This window comes from Delphinapterus leucas, chromosome 9 (assembly GCF_059928025.1).
Source record: "Delphinapterus leucas isolate spDelLeu-1000000601 "Yukka" chromosome 9, BTC_Dleu_Yukka2, whole genome shotgun sequence".
Lineage (NCBI taxonomy): Eukaryota > Metazoa > Chordata > Mammalia > Artiodactyla > Monodontidae > Delphinapterus > Delphinapterus leucas.
Genome location: NC_143137.1, coordinates 19,846,002 through 19,872,783, shown reverse-complemented (window position 1 = coordinate 19,872,783; position 26,782 = coordinate 19,846,002). Strand labels below are relative to the sequence as shown.

General features: G+C 38.8%; 1 protein-coding gene, 1 non-coding gene and 1 pseudogene across 4 annotated transcripts in view; 2 read left to right on the top strand and 1 right to left on the bottom strand.

The window, feature by feature from the left end:
• Nucleotides 1-26,782, bottom strand: part of CHCHD3 (coiled-coil-helix-coiled-coil-helix domain containing 3) — a 316,341-nt gene that overhangs the window by 200,093 nt on the left and 89,466 nt on the right. For all 3 annotated transcript variants that reach the window (XR_016394280.1, XM_089917385.1, XM_022580882.3), the window contains exon 4: nt 7,689-7,806. Coding sequence is in view for 2 of the 3 variants with exons in the window: in XM_089917385.1 (XP_089773511.1) it covers nt 7,689-7,806 (118 nt within the window). In the remaining variant the exon portion in view is untranslated. The remainder of the gene's footprint in view (nt 1-7,688; nt 7,807-26,782) is intronic.
• On the top strand, nt 8,924-10,586 carry LOC111178271 (polyadenylate-binding protein-interacting protein 1 pseudogene; annotated as a pseudogene).
• LOC115801740 (U6 spliceosomal RNA) lies at nt 19,318-19,424 on the top strand. Its single transcript, XR_004022081.1, has one exon. It is a non-coding gene; the product is annotated as a U6 spliceosomal RNA (small nuclear RNA).

Here is a 26,782-nt window from a genome sequence, read left to right as displayed (position 1 = left end):
CTAGGTATTCCTGCAAATCTTGATGGGGAAGGGGTCTGACTACATACATTTGAGAAATACATTCATCTGGTTAAGATTTCGTTATACAAGCAATACTGAAATCTGCAACAGCAGTCCTATTCTTTCCGGGCTCTTAACGTAAAGACGAGGTTGGCATACTGAGAGAAAACTTGTTTCTCTTTTTCTACTACTGTGGCAAACAAACATACCAGAAGGTGCCCTGCCACTCCATGGAATATTTGACTAACAGTGTCTTCACAGGGCTGTATGCATTCCAGCTTACAACAGTAATGCTGCTTTAACATGCACAGGAGGTAAAGAGCACACAAAATAACAAAGTACATAAAGGGAGAAGATGGGATACGGATGCTTTGTCCTGGAAACTATAATGGCCTGCTGAATCCAAACATTTACACAGGAGGCAAAATGATGCTGTATGCCTCTGCCCCCACCTGTCTTGAGGGCCTCTGCCCTTTACATTTCCTGGTAAGATAGGAACTGAGCAAGAGACAGGAAGAATGCACTTGCAGATGGATCCTAGGTCCCATTCTCACCAATAACATTGAGGAAAATACCTTGTGCCTAAATGGCTTAAATCTCTGACATAAAGCAGAAATTCTATATTTAAATCGTCCTCGAAAGTGAAAGCTCAAAATCATTAACTTCATTTTTGGCATTCAAAGCAAATTAATATGCCATGCATGTCAGAACAATTGGGGATTTGTGTCTATAGCAAGAAAACCAGCCCAGGGCATATATAACCAGTGGGAGTGTGTTAATAGAGATTATAACTGAACTACTAAATTGCACCCAAAAAATATAGCAATTTTTTTTTTTTTTTTTTTAAATGGCTGCATTGGGCCTTCGTTGCTGTACGCAGGCTTTCGCTAGTTGCAGCGAGCGGGGGCTACTCTTCGTTGTGGTGTGCAGGCTTCTCATTGCTGTGGCTTCTCTTGTTGTGGAGCACAGGCTCTAGGCATGCAGGCTTCAGGAGTTGTGGCACGTGGGCTCTAGAGCGCAAGCTCAGTAGTTGTGGCGCACGGGCTTAGCTGCTCTGCGGCATGTGGGATCTTCCCGGACCAGGGATCAAACCCGTGTCCCCTGCATTGGCAGGTGGATTCTTAATCACTGCACCACCAGGGAAGTCCAAAACAGCAAACATTTTTAAAAAGGATTTTTAAGTGCCCAACAAAAGAACCCAGGATAACCAGTGCTACACTGCAACTTCATTTACCTGGTTAATTTTAATGATACTAAAAGCCCCAAGTGATCGCCCTTACCTTTCTTCAACACAGAACTTTTGAGCATGAACTATGTTGATCATTTCAAAATTACAACCCCAAGTGTATTCTCTGCCCTTGGGCAGAACCTCACTTATACTTGGGCAGCAGTGGTATTCTTATCTATTTCCTTTAATTTAGTCATTTTCCTCCAGACCCCAAATTCAAAACCTTTTTCTCTTTACCATGAAATTTCAACTGTCACAGTTTGAAGCACAAACAAAACACAGAACTGAAAAGCACACAGCACAAAATTAATCAATTCTTCTTCTTGACTGCTTCACTGGAGCATTTCAGACAAAAGGGAAACTGGGGATGAAAAGTGACATTTTGGTGAAACAGCAGCTTAAATTTGCAAAAACTGAATTTATGCATCCAATTACCCTAATTTTTTTGTGTTATTTTTTCTAAACACTATGCGGTATTACAAATTCAAAAATTGTAACTTAAGTAGAAAAAAAAATCCAAGTTACAAATGACCTTCCCCACACACCCTATACTTGACTGGAGATGGAGATTTAGGAAAAGCAACCAAATCTAATTCATCTTTGCATCCCCAGCAACTGACATCACGTAGCACATAGTAGGTGTCTTATAAATTTGTGATGAAGGGGAACACAGAAGAGGATGATCTGTTTCCATTCATTCCCTCTTCTATTCCATCCTTCACACTTCATTAAAGAGAGCTATCAAAATGCCCGCATTTGCCACCACATTTCAAACCTTTGCGTGTATGTAGTCCATGGTTCTTTGGGTTGCATACAAGCTCCTCATGACCTTAGCCCTGCTAACTTCTTCTGCCTCATCCCTCAACACTCCTTACCCTGTACTTCCCACTCAGCAACTCCTTGTCGTATCCCAGTGCCCCCAGGCTTCCATGCTTCTACCTGCAATACTGTAGGTTGGACCATCCCTACTCCTCAACCATACAGGCAATTCCTACTTGTATTTCAAGATTCCACTAGGGCACCACTTCCCTAGGAAATCTTTTCTTGTCTTCCCCACTTCCTCTCCTCCCATTTCTACGACCTGAGTAAATTCAATTCTTCATTTATTAAATCAGCAAGCATTTATTGACTCTTTACTCTTTACCAGGCACCGGTATACATTAGGCTCTCAAATGTGTGAATGAACGAATGCAGACAGCAATGGGTTAAATGAAAGTAAATCCCTGCTTTCACTTACGTGAGGATTCTCACAAGGATATAAGTAGCATGGCTCTATCACAGACTTAGCACTTTTTAAAAAAAAAAAGATTCTTTTTTTTTTTTTAATGTGGACCATTTTTAAAGTCTTTATTGAATTTGTTACAATATTGCTTCCGTTTTATGTTTTGTTTTTTGGCCTGGCTTGAAGCCACACACCCCCACATTAGAAGGCAAAGTCTTAACCACTGGACCTTCACAGGGAAGTCCCAGACTTAGCGCTTCTCAACATTATTTTTCGTGTATCTGTCTCCCACATTGCACTAATTCCTTATGGATTTTGTCTTTTTCGTTTATACCTCCTTAGTATCCAGCACCGTGTTTTTCATACAGTAAGCACTCAATAAAACATCGGTCCAAAAAGTGAGGGAGGGCTTCCCTGGATTTCACATTTAGTTTTATAAACTCCAGAATATTTAAGTAAATATTTCCTTAAGTAAATTGTGGCTTCAAGTTTATATTAAAAAAGAAAAAAATACTATACAGTTCTGTGGTTATAACAAGAAATGACTGATGTTAAACCAGCATTGTTTAGTAAGACAGAAAGAGTGAGTCAAAATTTTAACTGACATTTTAAAAAGAAATCAAATATAACTGCAAAGTCAAATAAACACAACCCCCTACTCTTTAATTTTAAAAAAAAATCTAATGACACAGCAAATATTAGATTTAGATGTAGGAGATCTCAAAGATACACAAATGTCAAGTCACATTAACTTTACAGGTTTCCTGGCTCTGTCCTTTTAATTAGTCTTCATTCTTTACAGAGTTGCTTTCCTGCTCCTAAGCCACAATCCTTTCATGTGAATTTTAGTTAACATTTTCATGTGGATACAGTTATCAGTAAACTGCCTCTCCAAAACCTCTGGGTAGAAACAGCTGATGAAAATATTGGTACCAGTCAGTGAGAGGTACAGTGAGGGACTGGTATACTCTTCTTGAATCAAGAGCAGGACGTAACGGCTTCTCCAGCTAACGCAATTCTTCCAAAGTGCCAAGTTTTCATCTGATCCTATTTTAAAACTTCAGCAACAGGGCCATCATGACTTTGCCCTTCAAAGAGCTTCAATAAAGCTAGCTGCTACAACAACTGTGGGGGAAAAAAGCCTGGACTCACATCTAAGGAGACAGCAATCTAAATGTCAACTGTTCGTGGGCAGAGAATGGGAAGAGGGAGGAGAAGTTTTATCTCACAGCACTAACATTATATCAGTTTTTTTTCCCCCTAGTTCTACTGAAAGACAGCCTTCCAATTCCTTCAAATGTGTGAAATCCAACCTTTACTTTCTTGCTGGCTGCAATATTTGGGTACTAAATAAAGAGGAACAAATCAATGTTTGGCCATCACTCAAAAGAGTCCCACATATTAGGGTTAAGAATGGCAGCCATGGGGGTCCAGCACTCAGAGCAGAACAGTTCTTAGGGTGACACTCACAAGAGTCATGGGTTCTGAGGATGCCCACTCCCACAGCTGGGGATCAAGGCACTAACAGACAATACAGACTTGAAGTCATGTTCCACAGCACATGTTATACAGGATAGTGGGATGAAGAATCTGAATCCTGGACTATTTACGTGGCAGGCGGGGGCGGAGTAGCAGAAAGAACCTTATGCTCCCTAAACATTATACGTGCAACAATGCTATTTCCTTAGTAATTTTTTCTAAGGTTTAATTATAGTAAAATACACATGATATAAAATTTACCATTGTAACCATTTAGAAGTGTTAAGTTCCAGAGTGTAAAGTACATTCACACTGGTACACAACCAATCTCCACAACTCTTCTCATCTTGCAAAACTGAGACTCCATACCCATTAAAAAGATCCAGGTGGCTCTGCAGCGCAACGGATAGTGCACTGGACTTCTAGTGACGACAAAGCTCTCCATTCCTCCCTCTGCTCAGTCCCTTGCAACCACCCTGCCGTCTTCCGTCTCTGAATCTGAATACTCTAGATGCCTCATATAAGGACAGTAATACAGTATTTATCTTTTTGTGACTGGCTTATTTCACTTAGTATAATGTCCCCAGGGTTCATCTATGTTTCATTATGTGTTCGAATTTCCTTCCTTTTTAAGGCTGAATGACACTCCACTGTATGTATATAACACGTTTTTCTTTATGCATTCATCTGTGGATGGACACTTGGACTGCTTCCACCTTTTGGCTATTATGAATAATGCTGCGATGGACAAGGGTGTACAAATATCTCTTTGAGGTCCTGCTTTTAATTCTTTTGGATAAAAACCCGGAAGAGTGGATTGCTGAATCATAGGGTGATTCTAGTTTTAATCTTTTTGAGGAACCACCATACTATTTTCCAAAGTGGCTGTACCGTTTTACATTCCCAGAACATCCTTGCCAATACTTTTTACTGTCTGTTTTTTTTTTTAAATAGTAGTCATCCTAATGGATATGAGGTGGTTCCTTAGTGACTTATACATTTTCTAAATTTTCTATAATATCCCTGTATTATGTTAATAATTAGAGGAAAATTCAGTGCAATACATTCAACCATTAAATGTGATCATGCAAATACATACTTAGTGGTATAGAAAAACCTTTATCATATAGTCTAAATTTTTTTAATCTGAAGGTTACTGTAAGAGTTACATAAAACTATATATACTACTATCTATGTTTGGAGAAATACAAATACACATATTAATATAAATACTTTATACAGACTCAGTAATATGAAAAGGAATATAAAACAATAAACCAGAATGTTAACAGTAATTATCTCTGGATAATGGTAATCTAACTCTTCTTATTATTTCTGTATTTATTTTCTGATCTTTACCCAATGAATATGCATGTCTTCTACAATAATGAATAACAACAATAAAGGGGGTAATTTGGTAAATAAGTTGGGAGTCACCAGGTACCTACATTGCTGTTAGCAGCCATGTTGCTGTGGCCATGAACTATCACTTAAATGTCTGAGACTGCTCAAGCCAGGACGGGAACCTCTGAATCAGCTATAATACTATTCCATAAATTCTACTTTTAGTCTCAACATGCTTTGAGGGCTCTGTTTAGCCAATATTATGATAGATGCTGAAATTCAGGAGTTCTGAGTACAGTAATTTGCCACCCATACCCTACAACCCCTGAATCAGTAAAGAAGAGACCTACAAAACAGAATATACAATGCCAGCTTCTTATGCTTAACCTGAAAACCAAAAAGCAGACAAGGAAATAGAGAGGATTTACAAGGTACAAGGAAAAAATGTGAAGACATACTGCTCCAACCCAACTACATTACATAATATTCTATTTACTGTTAGTTAAGAAATTTTTTTATACTTTCACATTTCTTGTGAATACTCTCCTTTTTTATGCCATCTCAAGTGCCTGTGTGTGCATTTAATGAGCTTTTTGAAAAATCCCAATCTGCTTATCTCTCTGAACTAAAAGAACAAGGCAATATATTCAAATTTAGGCCGAGAAAAGTAGAGAAAAGAGTGCTTCAAAGAGAAGAGGCAAAAGCTGGGGCACAAAGAAAAATGCCAACCAAGGAGTCTTCCGCCCACTAGAAACCGAGAAGCTTGCTCCCCAACCATCCTCCACCATAAGCACTGTTAACACTCTCCACTCCATCCCTGGCCTTCAAACTGGGAGGCTGTAAAATACGTGGGAATGACCCTTCAACACACTGGCCTGGTATGTTTTCAACTTCCTCAAAACAATCCTCAAACTCGGGAGCACAGCGGATGTCATGACTGAATTACTCAACACCTAACATCTTTAATCCTGAAATTATCCCCCATTCACAACGAATGACTTTCCTTCCACATCTCTTGGCCTCAGTTCCACTCAATGTGTGTGTCCTCGTGATGGCACCAACCGGTCCCTTGACTTTCCTTTCTTAGTCCATCACCTCTGCTCTGGCTTCACTGCCTACCCATTCAGCCTGGATCCTGGATTAGTCACTGAAGAAATGGATTCATTACATATCGGCTTACTTGTATATCTTCTCTATTGGCGTCTGGTCGTAAGTTAGTCTCTCAAAGGAAGGACCAAGGGAAAAGAACAGGAGAGAAACTGACTCTTTTCTTATATTGTTAATGATCCCCAGCTGCCTGAACTAGGGACATCCCCCTGAGTCTTGCATCGCAAGTTCTCCACTATATAGTTACATTTTATCTTTCCAATGAGTTCCCAGCCATATTCCAATGAGCACTAATGCTTCTGAGAAGTTAGAGAAGTGATATGAGGGTTTCTAGGAAGGCTAAAGTGAGGGCTGAGTAGTCAGGACCCCAAGCTTCACCCAGAATGGCTGCACTTTTATTTAACAATGGGAAGTTGTTAAATCAATCATGTTGCATGCAGAAAACACTATTGTTCAGCCATTAAAAACTACATTTCGGTTATATACAGAAAATGTTCATGATGCTAAACACTATGTACAGCACTATTCAAAGTCCTCAATAGGTAACAGACCCAGGAATAAGAATTGTCTAGAGGGAAACACCCCGGTGTAAACCGTGGTTACGTGAGAATGATAGATTTATGGGTGCCTCTTAAATTTTCTTCTACTAATAATCATTTTTAAACATGTTTATGTAATCTTTTTTTAAAATTAAATTTTTAAAAAATATTTTCTTTGAAAAAATTATCTCCTTTCTTATAAAAAATGGCTCCCCTTTCTGAAGCCCAGAAAGCGACTGATCAAACCTTACTCACCTTTGGGACTTCCCTGGCGGTCCAGTGGTTAAGACTCCACACTTCCAATGCATGGGGTGCGGGTTCAATCCCTAGTTGGGGAACTAAGATCCCACATGTCACGTGGTATGGCGAAAAAAAAAACCCAAACACTTTACTCACCATTGCTGGAGTCTTCCCAGGCTAACATCTGGTGGTTGCCAGGAAGGAGAGAAACAAGCTAGGCTGCTCACCCCAGAGGTTTCAAATACAAAGAAACCAAAAGCAACTGGGGGTGGGAGCAAGCAAACAATTCCCTTCAGGCAAGATGCCTGTGTCTCCGTGATCTTTTCTTCAATAATTCTCATTACACCTGCCTTAAAGTCTTTGATGGTTAATCTTAGCAAATTGTCAGCCACTTGTAAAAGGCAAAAATAAAGAAAATCTAAGCAAAGAGAACATGAATATCATCCACACTGAAAGTTGGCAAGCTTTTCCCAAACATCAGAAGTTTCCTTGTGGACAAGACCTTTCCACTAAAATCTTTAAAACTCACCAGGTGCTTTGCCTTAGCACGTTCCTCCTCACTTGATATCCTCTCACGAAGAATAGCTCTGGTCAACTGCTCACTGGCAAAAGCCTTCTCTGAGTCCAGTTCTTTGCTTTGCTTCAGTCTGAAAAGACAACAAAGGTCTAACTTAGAGGGAAAAAAAGAAAGATTTTGGTAGTTGATATCATTTTTTTAATGAAATACATTTAAGCCACAGATTTAGTAGACGAAATCATCTTGGCCTAAAATTTATCCAAAGCAGGTATATTTTCTAGTAAATCCTCAAGCAGCCTCTACCCAAGCATTTAAAATAACAGAATTCAAATACATCAAGAGGCTAATCAATCTGACTGCTGAATTCGTTTTACAAAGATCTTCTTATGTCAGCTTGAAATCTGCCCACCTAAATATTCGATCCCTGGTGCCTCCATCTGCCCTCTGGAGATAGCAGTAATACATCTAATTAAAAAGCCATCCACAAGACAAATATTTGAAGGTAAGCATCATCTTCCCATCAAAACTGACTCAACTGTTTACTGAACACACGCCAGGCAATGGGCAAGGCACTGATGTCACAGTACTGCCAAGGACCAGTCACGGCCCTCATGGACCTGACATTACGGCAGGAACTAAAAACACAGTTAAGAGATTCTTCCTCCCAGCGAATGTTCCAACAATCTTTATCTGCAAAAATGGCCAGACCCTTCAATAGCAGGGCTCCTCACTTGTGGGATGACTCCAATTTGTCCCTTAGCTCCAAACCAAATGCAACACTGCAGACATGGTCCAGCAAAGTAAGACAACAGAACCTCACCTCCCAAGATTCCCACACAACACTAATGCTACTAATGAAGCATCTGATTACGTTAGGTCTATCAGTAACCTCATCACACGATTAGTTCACACTAAGTTACAATCCACCAAAACCCCTCCACACTGTGCATGACAAGGATAAATTACTTTGGCACCCATCTTCACCATAGTGTCCGGCACATAAAGGTATTCAGCAGTCACTGAATGAGAGTACATTTTAGTCTAATCTCATGGACGAAGATTTTCTGATTGCCTTTTCTTCTTTGAGAGAATAACCCCTCTATACCATCATATCCCAAAGGTATAAGCAATGCTTTAAAAAGAAAAAGTAAGGACTTCTCTCCAGAGAACCTCAGGTAGGCCGGGCCGCCAGGGAACAAACAAGGCCCCTGAGAGCTCCACCTAGTTCGCAGGACAATATCCCACAGCAGGATTTGGAGTCAACAATGGCTAAACCCCAGGTGGTTGTAGCTCCTGTATTAATGTCTAAGCTGTCTGTAAACGCCCCTGAATTTTACCCATCAAGTTATTCTTCTAATTATACAGAATCCTATGAGGATGGTTGTGAGGATTATCCCACTTTGTCAGAATATGTTCAGGATTTTTTAAATCATCTTTCAGAGCAGCCTGGCAGTTTTGAAACTGAAATTGAACAGTTTGCGGAGACCCTGAATGGCTGGGTTACAACAGATGATGCTTTGCAAGAACTTGTGGATCTCATCTATCAACAGGCCACATCTATCCCAAATTTCTCTTCCATGGGAGCTCGCCTCTGTAATTACCTGTCCCATCATCTGACAATTAGCCCAGAGAGTGGCAACTTCCGCCAGCTGCTACTTCAAAGATGTCGGACTGAATATGAAATTAAAGATCAAGCTGCAAAAGGGGATAAAGTGACTCGAAAACGATTCCACGCATTTGTACTCTTTCTGGGAGAACTTTATCTTAACCTGGAGATCAAAGGAACAAATGGACAGGTTACAAGGGCAGACATTCTTCAGGTCAGTCTTCGGGAGTTGCTGAATGCCCTCTTTTCTAATCCTATGGATGACAACTTAATTTGTGCAGTAAAATTACTGAAGTTGACAGGGTGAGTTTTAGAAGATGCCTGGAAGGAAAAAGGAAAGACTGATATGGAAGAAATTATTCAGAAAAGTGAAAATGTTGTCCTAGATGCAAATTGCAGCAGAGATGTAAAACAGATGCTCCTGAAGCTTGTAGAACTCCGGTCAAGAAACTGGGGTAGAGTCCATGCAACTTCAACATACAGGGAAGCAACACCTGAAAATGATCCCAATTATTTTATGAATGAGCCAACATTTTATACATCTGATGGCGTTCCTTTCACTGCAGCTGATCCAGATTACCAAGAGAAATATCCAGAGTTACTTGAAAGAGAAGACTTTTTTCCAGATTATGAAGAAAATGGAACAGATTTATCTGGGGGTGGTCATACTTGGATGATACTGATAATAAGATAGACCCGGAGATAGAAGAAGCTTATGAAAAGTCCTGTTTGGTATCAGAGCATAAGCGAAAACAGTAAAATTAAATTTCAGCGTATCAATTTTATAAAGCAGTTTAAGTTACGCTGATTTTTTTTTATTTTTTTATAAATTTATTTATTATTTATTTTTCGCTGTGTGGGGTCTTCGTTGCTGCACGCAGGCTTTCTCTAGTTGCGGTGAGCGGGGGCTACTCTTCGTTGTGGCAGGCGCGAGGGTTTCAGTAGTTGTGGCACACGGGCTCAGTAGTTGTGGCTCGTGGGCTCTAGAGCACAGGCACATGGGCTGAGTTGCTCCGCGGCACGTGGGATCTTCCCGGACCAGGGATCGAACCCGCATCCCCTGCATTGGCAAGCAGATTCTTAACCACTGCGCCACCAGGGAAGTCCCAGTTCTGCTTTATTTTTATGATCAAGGACCCCTAAAATGTAAATTGACTATAATGACTCTAGCAGCCCTATCCTTGCACATGCTCCTTTCTTTCCCACTTGCCTCTAAGCTCCACAAGGGCGAAGACCTGGTCTGGGTTTTTTTCACTGCTATATCCCCAAGTGCTTAAAACAGCGCCTGCCCCACACAGTAAGTACTCAAAAAATACCTGAGTAAACGTATGAATGAATGAGTGGCATATTTCCAACCACAGACAAAAATGGAAAACAAGTTACAGAAAACAGAAGACTGCGGAATTTACAAAACTAGACACAAACTGAGCCCTACAAAGGCCGAGCCACCATGATGTTAAGTGTCACAAGTGTGATGATCCTAGACCACACTAACCTAAAACAGAAGGGCGTTTTACATTCCACAACATTTCAGAGCCTCTGAAATACCTTTTACACACTTACACACACACACACACACACACACGAGTTATCAATAAACATTAGTGCAAGGCTTTGGAAGGGTCCCTGAAAAATCACCTTTGCAATTTTAGAAAAAAAATTTAGAAAATTTTAGAAGAAAGTTTCGCTTTCTTTCAATACCTAATACATCTAACTATGCTTGACTCTTGGCTGAAGAGAGATTGCAAGGGGCACAAAGTGACCAAAAAGAAATTTTCCTTTCTTAATTCTTACAGTTACTTTCATTTATCCTTACAAATAGACCTGTACGAATTCTCAGATAGTTAGTTCTAAAGGAATAGCTGAAAATAAAACGAAAAGAAGAAAGGTCTGTGTGTGACTGTTTATGAAACAGAATTTTGTATCTTTCAGTCTGACAGCAGGGCCCGGAACAAGTTATCATTACCTATCAGCAACTCAGTGGTACAATCTAATAAACCTGTTTTCTCAGCCCTAAAACTTGAAGGTTGAGCTTTACAGTCTAAGGTCCCTTGCAGTTAAAAGTTCTACAAACATCATATATTAAATATATTACTCTCCATTTCAAAATTTCTTGAGAAATGTAGATTCAGGGGGTAAATGAAACGAAGGAGTATTATCTCCAAATTTTCTAATTTTCACTCAATGAGCACTTATATTTCTAGTCTCACTCTTAGAGCTTCCAACTACTTGATTAAAAACTGTACACTAGATAGAAGTAAGTGGGATTCACAAATTCATTCAGTATATAATTATTGGTGACAGGCACTATTCTGATTACTGAGAATAAGGTGGTGAGCAAAAGAGACACCTACCCTCATGAAGCTTCAACTCTGACAAATTCATTATTTTTAAAAAGTGAGGTTGCCATAAAACTATATGGGTAGGAGCTGATATCGAAACTGAAATCTAAGAAACATAAAATGAGCAACATCAGGAAGGAAAAACTGTCTTAGAGGAAACCTCAGTCAGTTCCAGAGGCACTGAGCAATTATTTTCTGTAGTTAAAGTTCTATACTGCCTTCTCAGATACCAAAGGCTGGGTCACCTAGACACTGAGAGCTCTCTTCAAACACACACACACACACACACACACACACACACACACACCAACAAACATTAATGCGAGGCTTTGGAAGGGTCCCTGAAGCTTAAAATCACCTTTGCAATTTTAGAAAAAAAAAAATTTAGACAATTTTAGAAGAAAGTTCCGCTTTCTTTCAAATTATTTTGGAGGGCAGAGTTTCAGAAAAAATGGTATAACTAATAGAGCTTTGTCCAGTGCCTTCAGAAATAAAAGCAATAGACTAGAAATGTCTAAATTGCACTATTCCTCATTTCCCCACCTCTCCCCCCTCCACATAAAGCATTTATAGCAATATTTTCTTTGAATAAGCTTCCTCGTTTATGGATTCATTGAGATCATTTAACAACTTACAACTACTTTGCAATGAAATGTGCTTGTATTCTCAGAAGCTCCCAATTCTTTTCAGAGCTTTCTCTCAGTGCCCTTGCTTCTATATTCCATCAGGCTTTTCTATTCAATGGCCATCTATAAAAGATAGTGGCTGTGTGATCAACCAATTTTTCTCTTATTTTGAGCCCAATGTGATGACTCTCTTTTCTGGGCCTCTCTGAGTGCTACCGGCCTCCTTGAGTATAGATCCAAAGCCAGGTTGTTTTGCAAACACTCCCTAAGGGAAAGAGGGGTGAAGCCCTCTTTGACAATGGAACCGCTACTTTTAAGGTCCGTGTGACATGTAAAGAAAAAAAAGGTATGAGATAAAGTAAGTCTTTCATTATTGGGTTTCCAAAGATTTAAGAATTATCTCAAAATAAAACTAAACATACCAAGTATCTTGGAGAATACATTCTCTTTTTTATTTACTGGCATTTCCCACTTATTATTTCAGATCTGCTGGTCTAATATTATTCCACATTAAGCCCCTGATTTAAGTTTCATTTAAATTTCCTTCTTTTAAATACATATCTCTCCTCATTTAAATTCTCTGGAGTTTTAAGCAAAGAAGTAGGAGTTTAGTGTAAACTTTTCTTATTTGCATTAAGTAATTGGATAGCTTGCCTAAGCTTAATGAAACAAATACCAGTCAGCTCTGCCCTTATACCTCAAGCCCTAGCAACCTAGTTCTTGTTCTCAGTATATTCTCAATCAGGTAAGAGATTTAAGATACACCAGCAAAATGAATTTCTAAAAACCAGCCAAATCTCCTACAATGAATATTATATTACAACATGTCCTTTAAATGGAAATAATAATAATAATTACTCAAATATATTCAGTTCTCATAGATATCTGGTAATATTAATAATACCAATATTAATTATTTTATTGAAAGAACGTAAAGGTTTTAAGAAAATGGGAAGGGTATTTTAAAGATAACTTTAGCTAGGCATTTTTTTATATATTCAACTTTGTTGTCCTCGAGGAAGAAGGTATTACTATCTTCTTTTAACATGAGAAAAACTGAGATGTGGAAAAGCACACAGGAGACCTGAAATGACCTGATCTGATTTCCAAAGCCATGGTTCTTAAACCTCCTGAAGAGTGACACCACCACCACTCCAACGGGAATCAGCTTCCATTACATTACTCACCTTTGTGGTCATATAAGGACAGTTTTTAAAAATCGTATTACTCGTAATTATTTTAAAAGAAGCTCACTTTTTATTTGTTTTCATTATGTCAAGTCAGAGTTTGCCAGAGTCAAACCAGCCCTTTCCCAAAGTGGTTTGGCTTTCAATGGCCCTAAATGTTTCTCTGAACCTGGCCATTCACAAACACTCAGATTTATCTTCATGTAGGCTGACACAAAGGTAATGCTATACAATTCTAGCTTAGAAAATTACTTTATAATTTAATATATAAGGCCATTATATTACTGAGGGAAAGTTGATAAGAACCTCAGATAATGGGTGAGAATAAATGGGAAACTGAGATTGTTCTAGATAAAGTGATTTGAGGAAATGATTTATCTAAAATTGAACTATGACCATTACACACAGACAATATCTGCATACTACTGCAATGTACTTGACCCAGACTGTGTCAAACACTGGAAGAGAAAAATGAGCGACTACAACCTCAAAGGTCATTTTTAATGCTAATGATGAATTTTATTTTAATGCATCATACTTTGTCAGGACATGCTGAACCAGCATTCAAAATACTGTTTACTACTCATTTTTTAAACGGAAAAGCTGAGCCAGTAATCCAACAAACTAATTATTATACTATTAAGAATAATGACAGAACAAGTATACAGCTTTCTATTAATAAGACTTTACCAAAATAAAAGTACAAGGCAAGCTTAATAAAATTTCTCAGCTCAAATTATTTCAAATCCTGGAAGGAAATGTACATGCATTGAGATCCCAAAATAAACACATAAAGATGAATGTACATTAATATAACCATATTACATTCACATATAATATGTATCTATATGTAACATCTATATATGTATATAGAGATGTAATATCTATATGTATAATAGATAAAGAGTTAGCATTTATTAATGCTTACTTTGTACCAGGTACAGTTCTAAGCACTCGACAGGTGTAATTCATTTAATCCTCACAAAAACCCTATCAAATTACTGTATTTCAGATGAGGAAGTTGAGGCACAGAGAAGTTAGGTAAAGCTAAGGCTTACAGAACTTGTAAGTAATTTGCCCGAGGTCACAAAGCCAGTGAGAGGTGTAGCCAGGCAGGCTGACTTCGGAGCCTGCATTCTTACAGAAGATACACCCATGAACAAACACACACAAACACATAATATATATATATACTACTAGAATGTAAGCCGGGGGGCAAGAACTTTGTCTTAGGCACCACTGTAACCGAGACACTAAATAGTGCCTGGCTCTTGGCAGGCATTCAATAAATATTTTTGAAAGAAATGAATAGAGTTTAATATGATGGAACACAGGTACCCTTGATATAATGGTAATTTAGAAAGAAATGGCACTGTCTTGGAACGCTGAATGACTGAAATCTAGCAAACCTACAGTAAATCAGTATTATTTAACCAGCATTAAGACCTGGTTCTGAATACAACCAAGAGGACATTTATTTTGCTCACCTATGTTTCTACATAAATATCATTTAAAATGTCATTCAGAATTTAACAATCAATGTTTCCTTCCTTTCCACAAGAATACTTTTAAAAAGTGATTAAAGCACACTAAAATTTACTCACGATCTGGGGGCATTTTCCTGCATGGCTTCAAAATGATGCCTAAGGGAAAAAAACTCAGCCCATAACCGGAAGCCTACAACTATTATGAGGGATTACCCATAGCTGTAATCTTAAATGGTTCTCATCTCCCCCTTCCAGACGATCACCTCTCCTTTACACATTGCATATTACTTTGTACCTCGAGTCCCTATTTCAAGTCTCACTTGAGAACAAGTTCTACCTGTCCTGGATTTTCTCGGACCATTTTCTTATCAAATACATTCTCTTACTGCACTGAAAAAATAGATCTATATTTGAAAAGAAATCTGGTTTTAGTTCACAAGTTAACGTCACCATATCCATGGCCCACACACCTCCCTTCCTCAGGAATACACAATTAAACTCCCCAGGAGGAAGTTACACGACACCCCAAAGCACCCTTGTCTTGCATCTAACTAGAAGGACCTATGGCCTCTTTTTTATCTGTCTTAAACTGAATATTTAGAGGCATCCTAAACTACAATAATCATCTTTTTATCTTAAAGTATACATCAATTGTCAAAACATTCAAAATACAACTGAACAATGATGGGAGCAGGGAGGCAGAGACACACACCACTGAACTGTGCCATATCAGCAGGGCTTGAAAATAAACTGTTTTATAGAAGTAGTGGAAGCAAATGCCCATGCATGACCTGTTACTACTGAAGACTTGTTTTGAAAATATCTACATCCCTCTCCCTTGCGAACATACACTGGATGGGTGCTGCAGTTGTTTATTTACTGAGATGCTGGAGGAAGACCAGAGTTCTCGGAGGAAAAATGAACCAGAGGTCAAATGCAGGTATCTCTGGGGCAAATCCCTTTCATCAGCCCAGCGGGGCAAGACAGCAACTTAAGCACTGGCCTCACCCCATGGGCCTGAGCCAGGGACAGATGACAACATGAGATGGCTGCCTCCTTAAGACAGGAAACCAGGACAACATTCCCTGGTTCAGGGCCCTGGTCTCTGAAGAAATGACAACATCCTAGTATACTAACGTATACAAAAGATACATCAAGCCTTTTACAGTGTTTTTCACTTATGTTTCTTTTTGTTAAAAGACACATTTTTGCCAGGACACATATTTTGAAACTGTCCTTGTTCAGTTGGTAAGTCTTGGCAAACTTTTGACCAGAGAGAGAGAAGATATTACCATTCTCCTTTCTAAGATTTGTAGGGCAAAGAATCAATACTTTTCTTCTTTTCTATTTCAAAGGACTTTCAAGCTTGAACCAAACTGCAACCTCTCACCCTCCACCTGCATTATGCCTCTCAAACATACACAGATACACATACCACCTAACTCACTCCAATGTTTTTTATGGTAGATGTTTGAATGTTAAAGCTTAGCAGACTACTCCATCAATCCTAGAGTAAACATTTTTAAAGAAAGAATAATTACACAAAGTCCTTTATTATTTTTTAAATCAAGTAGTCTTTGAATTTTTAATCATCTTTGATTCCCATACTGAGCTGCTAATTTGACTGATGCATAAAGGTTAATGACTGCTGTCTTTATAAACTTTGGTTGTTATCATTACATAATTGTGCTTTTTTAATTCTGTTTAGCACTTACAACCTTCATTTGTACCTTTTCTCGTATTTTTGTTTGGTACAGCTTTGCCAATCCATTAATTTTTTAACTTTTATTAAGATTAAAACAAATTACTTTAAGTGTGTGTGTGTGTGTGTATGTGTGAATATAATCTGGCAGCCTTGTTCTTTAAATGGATAATTGTGGCCAGGCACAATTATTAACAGTAAGAAACTGATAAACCTAACTTTATTTCTTTCCTTTTATATTACATTTACTATTAATCTTACTTTGCTGTTATTTCTTTTTACCCTTTCCTTATTTTCCCAGTTACATCAAGTTACTACACATTCTCTTCCCCTCTCAGAAAGATCTTTGGTATTTTTCTGTGAGATTTGTGGTCATCCTCTTCCTGAACATTCACAAACGCTTTTTTCCCTACTACTGTTTAAAAACAAAATTCCTACTACTTTCTCAACCACCACCCTCTGCAAACTCAGTAAGATGAAATCATTTGAATACTTTGACTGCCCACCCCCAACTCTTAGCTAAGAGTTCAGTGCTTTTAAATTCATACAATTCCTAGTTTTCTCATTAAGAATTACTCTTCATTTTCAAGAATCCTTATTAGCAGCTTTGTTAGATGTTCCCCGTCTATCATCCATGTATACAGTGCAAAGGTTGATTCTCATGGGTGCTGCTTCTCCTCTCTACCTTTCCCTATTTAAGGTCTCTGTTATAATTAATTTGTAATTTGGTTCGAATTCTTTAAGAATCTTCCTAAGATGGACCAGCGTGTCAGATACTAAGCTGTGACTCGTCTTCACACCCCTCTTTATCGTCTGCTTTGTGAAGTGGCAGCGAGAGTCTCTAAATCCCATGTCTGGTTTGCAGCTGGGTTCCTGTTAGGCTCTGCCAATAGAGGGCGCCAGAGGGAGACCGCAGGCTGGAGGAGGGAAAAGGAACTCTCCAGTTTGCACTCTACGCCTTGCAGCATTGCTCTGGCCTCACTGCTTCAGGCTAGCAGCAGCACTTGTTCCTACAGCAGCAGTCCAATCCAGTTTGCAGTCTGCTCAAACCTGCAACCTAACTGCACCTCACTCTGGAAACACCAGCCCTGCCTCCCGGTAGGCTCCTCAAATATCTTGAGTCCCAGACCCACTGGCCTCCCCTCCTCTGGACTACAGTTCCACAGCGCCCTCCTTCAAGCATCAATGTTTTCAATCCTGCTGCTTCCTGCCACTGCTGCCTCTGGGATAGCTTAGAGCTGCAGTGGCCAATACAGTCAACATCAGCCACACGTGGCTGTCAAGCCCATGAAATTTGATTTGCCCAAACTGAGATGTGCTGTTAGTATAAAATACATACTGGATTTTTAATACTGAGTATGAAAATAAGAATGTAGTAGGACTAATATGTTTTATAGTGATTATATGTTAAAATATAATATTTTGAATATACTGGGGAAAATAAAATCTTAGAATTTGTTTTGATGTGGCTACTAGAAAAATTTTAATTACACAGATGGCTCACATTACATCTCTACTGAACAGCCCTGTCTTTGAGTTGTGTTGTTGTTGTTCTGCATTAACAATTCTTGCATTAAATTCTCTCTGTAAAAATAACTGATGAGTTTTGTCTCCTTAGTGGATTCTGGCTGCTGTTTACATTAATAAGTTCTCCAAATCCTGGCATATCTGTGAGTCTCTCTTTCACCCTGACAGGCATATGAGAGCTCAACAAAGAATTTGGGGGTTTCAGTCCTTTCTCAGGAATCCCTAGATGTCACTTTGCCTTCTAGCTTCCAGTTTGGCAAAGAAAAGCCTAAACCCAGACTGACCCCCTTTTCCTTTATAAATCAGTGGTTCTTTCTGTCAGGAAGCTTGTAAGATTTTCTCTTCATCCTTAGAGTTCAGAAATTCTAGCAGTCTATGACTAGGTGTGCATCTTTTCTCATCAATCCCCCTGGAATAAAGAGAGGCCTCTCAATTTGCAGACTCCAGTCTTTCTTCAGCTCAGTGAAATGTTTTTATATCATTTAATTATCACTGCTCCTCTCTCTCTTCCCTTTATTTCCACCTAGAATTTAGTCTATTTCATCAAATATACAGGGTTATTTCACCCTCATCCTTCAATATGAAATCAAGATGCCTCTTAAAATCAATGTGTCTTACCACCAAAAACCAAGTGGCAACAGTTGCCAGTGCTACAAACATCAAAAGCGCCATTCAAATATTTCAACAGTCCTTGCTAGAAGCACCTTTTCTGAGTGTCCTTCTCCCTGGCTGCTGCTGCTTTTCATCTCCTACTCACCAGGGCTCAGGCCCAGCTGTCCGGTTATGTTAAGCAGAGGTGCCCGCTGAATGGTGGGAGATGAAGCAGTCTCCACCCTGAGGCCCAGTGGTATACCACAGGCTGAGACCTTGTCAGCCCCCTGTCAAGGGAACCAAGAGAAAGTCTCTCTGTTCCCGTCTCCCACCCTCTACCCACCCAGACAACAGAGACAGAGAAATCAAGAGCTTCTCTCAGGAACATTCAAATACACTGGGGCCAACTTGTGCTGTGCCAAAATTAACCTACTGGCTCTCACCCATCCATCAGACGCTCTACTAAGAAAAAGCACCTGGGAATTAGACTGAAATTGCAATGAGAGGACAATGGAGATGCTTTCAAGCTTCCAACTCCCTAGAATCCTTTCCACCTTTAAAATTTCTATTAAAGTGCTTGCTTCGGCAGCACGTATACTAAAATCGGAACGATACAGAGAAGATTAGCATGGCCCCTGCGCAAGGATGACATGCAAATTCGTGAAGCGTTCCGTATTTTTTCAGCTCAGGGCTTTGTGACCACCTAGAGGGGTGGGGTAGAGAGGGTGGGAGGGAGGGAGACACAAGAGGGAAGAGATATGGGGACATGTGTATATGTATAACTGATTCACTTTGTTATACAGCAGAAACTAACACACCGTTGTAAAGCAATTATACTCCAATAAAGATGTTCAAAAATTTTTCTATTATAGCTTTTTTTCCCCACATTAAAGAGTTACAGAAAGTTCTCTACATATGAACCTAAGTTGCAAACTTTCAAAGATGCAAACGTGCATTCCATCGACGTCAGGCATGAGTTGAAATTGCACCTTGCCCTCCGTCTCCTATTGCTGATGATCCTTCAGCTCTGCCATATCCCCCCTCCTCTCCCTCCTCCAGTCAGTAAGTCTCCTTGCCTGTTCACTCGATGCCAGCCCGTGTGCCAGCTGTTGTACTATACTACTGTACTTTTCAAGGTACTGTACTATAAGATTAAAAATATTTTATTTTTTGTTTTTTATGTATTACTTGTGTGAAAAGTATTATAAACCTATGACAGTACAGTACTATATAGCCGATTGTGTTAGTTGGGTACCTAGGCTAACTTTGTCGGACTTATGAACAAACTGGACTTACGAACGTGCTCTTGGAATGGAACTCGTTCGTATGTAGGAGACTTATTGTACTTACAGCATTTTAGGGCAGAGTTATAAGAGATTAAACGTGCTGGATGGGGCAATCTCGGGCACTGTACATTAATTCTTATGGAAACCATTTTCCTATTTTCGTCTCTACACTCTAAGCTGCATTTTCCTAAAAAGAAGCATAGCCCCCCCACCCCATACTGCCAGGACTATGAAGTCTTTCTAGATATATACAGGGTGAAAACTACTAATACCAGAACACAGTCAAATAAGAGCAATTTTTACATGGGGACAGAACAACATGGTCCGGTTCTGCAGCTCACAGATCATCATCAGGCATAACTGAGGGACAGGTCTTGGGGAATCAACGGATAGAAGACACCCTATATCGCAGAGTTCTGCTTTTAGTATCACACGGTAGTAAGTTCAAGATTAAACTCCACAGCAAGCACCTGTTCTATAATGCTGGTGAAATGCTCAGCCAATTGCTGTAAAGGCCAGTCTAGCTGAGAGAAGAGGGCACCCTCTTCGGAAAACTGAAGAGAAAATGAAGTTGTACGTGAAACAGAGGGACAACCCACCTCCAGCAATTTTGTGCCCAAAACACTATTTGAAACGCACTCCAACAAAAGGACAGTCAAATTTTGTATCACTGAGCACAGTCACAACTGTTATTATTAGCTAGTTAGACACAGGCTTGAGAAAAGAATCTCCGTCAGTCTCACTTCTGAATAAAGACGGCCCTATATTTTTTACTTCAACTACTCTGTAACCTCAAAAGAAATATCAAGCGTGGAAGGGGCCTTCTCCGTGAGGCCAGGCTCATCTTTCTGTTTTAAGTCACCTTGGTCCGCACAGGAAGCACAACAGACAGCCTCAGCACCCACCACGCCCACCCCGCGCTGCACTCTCCCTAGGTAACAACGATCCATGTTCATGCCTCTCTGACACTATTCACCAGCTAAAAATCCATTCCTTGGCAGAGTTTTATTTCTAGCCTTCCCTATGAAATCATGCTAAAGAAAAAACAAACTCTAATAAAAACACATTGATCTGAAAGTCACATTAAGCAAGTATACTGGATTTCACTTCTTTTTTTTTTTTTTTGCAGTACGCGGGCCTCTCACTACTGTGGCCTCTCCCGTTGTGGAGCACAGGCTCCGGACGCGCAGGCTCAGCGGCCATGGCTCATGGGCCCAGCCGCTCCGCAGCATGTGGGATCTTCCCGGACCGGGACACGAACCCGTGTCCCCCGCATCAGCAGGCGGACTCTCAACCACTGCGCCACCAGGGAAGCCCGATTTCACTTCATTTTAATTTTCACCTTAAACATAAAATGAGATGGCAGAAACACGTATCAAAAGAGCAAATGATGTGAAATTCGGTATGATTTTACCTACTGTCACTTTATGGTAACTCCTATTCATTCCCTTGATATTTCCCATCTCTTACAAGTTAAATCACAGACATACTTTAAGAAGTAAAAATTATCATTCAGAACTCACATCAACGACAAAAATAAACAAACAAATGGAGTTGCAAAATGAAAAAGCATTAAAAAGTACTTATCAGGAATTTACTATGCACACCATAGTGTGAGGACAAGGAATCAGGCCAGGAGACAGAGCAGAACAGCGAGGCCTTGCTCTTGAGAAGTCTGCCGGAACACAGTTCCAACTATTCCAACAAGAGCATTCAGGCCCATGTGGTCCTCTCACTCTCTATTCCATTTAATTTGTTATTATTAGTATTGAAGACTTTAACATATAACTTGAGTCATCCAAATGAAAAAATGCATAATATTCAACTAATTATAACCATTTATGGAGTACCTCCTTATACCAGGTATTTTATTTCATTTAATCCTCACAAAAATCCCACAGAGTAGTTGTTATTCACCTTTCAGAGCTGAAGAAACCAAAGCTGAGAGAAGTTAAACTGCTCAAAATCACGTAGGAAAATACGTGGTGGCATCTGTATTCTACACTTGCGACTCCAGAAACCATGCGCAAGTCACTACACTACACGGTCTTGATTTTAGTGTGAACTGAAACACTCAGCCAAAGCCCCCCAAAGTAAAATGTTCCACGTTCTGGTTCAAATATTAACACACACGTCTAGGTTTTCCTCCCTCCCTTAACAAAGCCCTTCCTTCTTCAATCCATTTATGCAGGACACAACTCAACTGGCCCTAATGCAGGTGCAAACACAAACACAGGTACTGATATCACATGGCAACGAGTGGCTGGCTGACAGGCGATGCAGAATGTGCTTCCACGCTTTTCTTTTTCCACTCACAGACTCCTGAGGTCGAGAAATACTGCTACAGTGCTATTCCAAAGGTACAAATCTGCGCGTAAAATTACATTAAGTGAAGAAGGATAAACTAAAGATTATAGTCACACTGAGTATGACTACAAAACACCGTGTGTAACATTGTACAAAAATTCAAACAGGCTTGTGTTAGGTCTTTCTCCCTTTAGAGTTACTACAGCTGAGAAGGTAATAAATTATTGTTTAAGTGGCTTTGCAAAGGTACGAACGCCTATGATGAGCCCCAAAGTTAGCAGTTACAGAGGTGGCGACCCTCCCAAACCCCTTCACTAATCCGCAACGTAATTCTCAGTGAGGAGGTAAAGGAACTGCGAAGTTGGAGTGAGGAGGACGTGCGCTCACCAGGCTTTTGAAATGGACCGTTTACTCTGGGGCAGCCTTTCCAGAAAAGCACAATGGCGTGGAAGCAGATCAAGAGAAAGGAACTGCAACATTAACTACAGCTAAGCACATCCTGGGCAAACTGCCTCCGCCTTACACCCATGTTTAACAACATAAGAACTTCAAAATGTCTAGGTAAACCACACCTACCTACACAAAGAAAACTATTTCCACAATGTTAACAACCATTTCTAAATTTCAATTATATTACAGGCCTGAGGAACTGAGACTTTTAAATTATGCAATATTAGTCAGTGACATAGTGCTCCAATCCCATGCAGCACGAACCATGTTAGCTAAACCAACAAAATGAATAATTTAACTCCCAACCAGCAGGAATTCACTATGCCACCTTCATTATTTACCTCATAACACCCATTCCTCTCATTTTTGAAATAACAGCTGTAGGTGTTCAAGATGACCCCACCGGCTACTTACATAGATTCTGATCCACATATCATAGGAAAATTAATCCATCCTCTGTTCAAGGTAATCAAGGATGAAACCTCAACCTTCGCTCTTACTGGTCTTCCTCATTAAATTCTAACCCATCAAATGTCAATAATCACTAATGCATAATATAATCAATAAAACTATACTTCAGATAAAGCTCATATGCTTTGTTATCTCCACTGCACAAAAAAAACCAATGTATCTCCTCAGCAATTGTGTATTTTCACACCTTTTGCTATCTGAATTTTCCTTCTTGCACCAGAAAAGGGATTTCTTTTCTTTTTTTAAAAAGGAACAATTTTGGACACAAAAACGCTTCTATCATTTTCCTCCCTGGGAAGAATTTTATGGCTTCTCACTGTAACTAACAGGGTTGTGAAAAGCAGCAAGAAACCAGATGTGTTCATGGCAATCCAGAACAAATTTTGTCACAGAGACCAAGACTTGAACTCAATCACTCTTTTACACTCAGCCGAATATCAAAGGTTTCCCAGTTAATCCACAGTTCACAGGAGGCCTATCTAGCTTCGATTTTGCAGAGATGATAGCCATCATGGAGATGTGAAAAACAGTCCCTGAATCAGATACTGCAGTTTTATAAGCAGCTAGAATTGTACTAACTCATATTCAACTCCTAGTTAAAATAATTTTGAGATAAATAAATACTGTCAAGGAAGAAAAATTTCAGGGATAACTATAAATTTCATTAAGATATATAGCAGATGTTACATGGAAGATGAATATTCATTATTCCATCTGGCTTCTACTGCAATCCATTTTATCTTTACAGTGATTTCCAAATATCCCAACTTAAAATGCTTACACTGTACAAAAATTCAACGACAACACGTTTGTGGTGCAAACAGTTTGTCATTTTTTGCTTAGTTCGACATGACTAAGTTTGTTAATGTATTTTGACAGACTTGCATAATATCCTAAAATGTTTTGAACAATGAAGTTTAGGCCACAATGTAATATTAATGAGTGAATAATGTTCTTGAATATAAGGTTTAATATTTAATGATTCAGAGTGCTGCCTGGATTTGATGTAGAAGAAAAATGTGGTTTGGAATCACTGCATTTATCAGGGGACCTGTGCAAAAGACTACGGACTCCAGGCAAACCTTTAACCTAAACTTTGAGCTGGGGTCTCAAGGTGTGAAATTGATGCTTCGCCAGCTGAATTTCTAGCGCCTATCAGTATTCACAATATCACACCATTTATCAAGTGTCATTCACCAGAATTTTAAAATTACTAGGAACTCACAGGTCTGTGTCAAGAAGTGAAAAAAATAGGAGAGTTAGTGTAAAAATAACATTGTGTGGTCTACATTCAAATACATTTAGGAATCAAATCTGCCAGCTGCATCAACATGTAAATTTGATTATTCAGTAGCAAGTTCAGATCAAATAATGACTTATCTCCATATCTTCTATAAAGAGAAGTTCCTGATCTAAAAAATTTCACAGGGAAATTGGTTCAATGTGTCCATCTAATCCAATGAATGGATAATCTGCACCCATTATAGGACTTGCCTCATTTGCAAACAATACTATGTCTTAAAAATAAGCATAAAAAGAGCAACAAGAGCAGGATTTACTGAAATCAGTTAAATAATACTCAAAACCACAGAGCTATGAAGAACGGACTGTAAAGCCGTCCTAACTGGAATGTTAACATTACTGTGGTTTTAGAACACCAGTCAAAGGATGAATATAATGCCCAATTTCCAACATTCATCTGCATTTACAGTTCACAACAGCCATGTCAATAATCACTAAAAATCTAGGTTAAGACTTGACTCTGCCACATACTGAATTTCTCAATATAACCTCTAAGCTGCTGGTTTTCTCATAGGAAGATGGGCATAGTAACACCCTATGTCACACGATTGTTATAGAATCAAATTAAATAATATTGGTAAGCACTAGGTCAAACAAAAAGCATTAATACCAATGTGAGTAAACAAAGAAAATCCTGGGTAACATTTACCGAGCACCTGCAATGCTCTTGGGAAGGGCCTGCACAGAACACGTCACTGACATGATCACCATGGTGGTTAGAACACAAAGAACAGGCAATGGCAATCTCTGTTGCCTCATTTAGTTCCTACAGTAAAGGAGGAAAATAAGCACAAAATAATAGAAGAATCTACACAAATATACGGGTGAAATATTTTCTCACCTAAACTTCTATTTAATGTCATATTTCGATAGTTTACAAAGTATCTTCATTTGGAAAAAAGACAAAGTAACACTGATACTCAATGCTCTATTAATCAATTTGATATAACATGTTTTAATCACTGATTAAAGTATTTATTGAGCATTTATTATGTGCTTAGTGTACAAAGCATTGTTTTAAAAATAAAATCAGTGATCCCACCATCAACCACAGTTAACATCCCTTCCTTTATATCATGACATTTAAATAATGCTATTAAGTTCACTCTATTCCATTTTTACCAGATCAGCAACTGTATCACAAATTATTTCAAAAAGAAATAAAACTGCTTTCAAATACATACTGTAGAAAACCTGAAAAGTTTGCCAATGATAGATAACAGTCTTAGTTCACTATAAGATCTTAATTACCACCACTGTCAGGGAAGAGTCCCTTTTTTCTGTTAAACCATTTAAAAGAATTGATGCTACAAATTCAATGAAAACTAATTAATTTCTCCTAAGCACCAGTCCTGATGCTCCTGCAGGTAATGATGGTGTCTCTTTAAGGGAACACAGATTCAGTAATTAGACTTTTCTCAAGTGTGAATAACAGACAAAAAGGCAGGTATTCACTTGGTATGTTTTTACACACCCCAATCCAAAAATATATATTAAGTTACATCAGCTTTTATGATTATTCTCTAGTTTACAATGTACTTAAGGGCAGAACAGAATGCTTAGTAAAATGACAGGAAGAATACACAACAAACTGTTAATGATGCTTACCACTGGGGAGCAAGATGGGGTACTGGGCTTATTTTTTTTTCAGTTTTGCGATGTTGACATTTTTATGCAAATACGTTATGTTTGAATAAAATACGTTAGAGCAGCACTGACTATTAGAAATAAAATGCAAACTAAAAACATAGTTTTAAATTTTCTAAAAGCCACATCAAAAAAAGTAAGAAAGAACAAAGTCAAATTAATTTTAACAACATGTAATATTTTATTTAGCCCAATATATCCAAAATATTGTCATTGCCTCATGTAATCAATACAAATTATTAGAGAGATATTTTTTTCATATTGAGTTTTTGCAACCTGGTGGGTATTTTACACTTAGAGCAGATACCAATTTGGACCAATCACACTTCAAGTGCTTAACAGTACAGGGCTACAAAAAGTTTCAAAGGCATATCTAGGCATAAGTTAGGTATTTTTCTTCCTAAATTTCAAAGCAGTATGGAGGTGCTCATTAAAAGCTTCTCTCTTATCAGTTCTCAGCTCATGGCATGCTACTCTCTCACTGTTGATTTCTTAGATCTTTATCCAACCCATGCATGTTATTTACCTTCTTGGTACATAAATAAGAATTCATAAAATTACATATTTCATGTGCA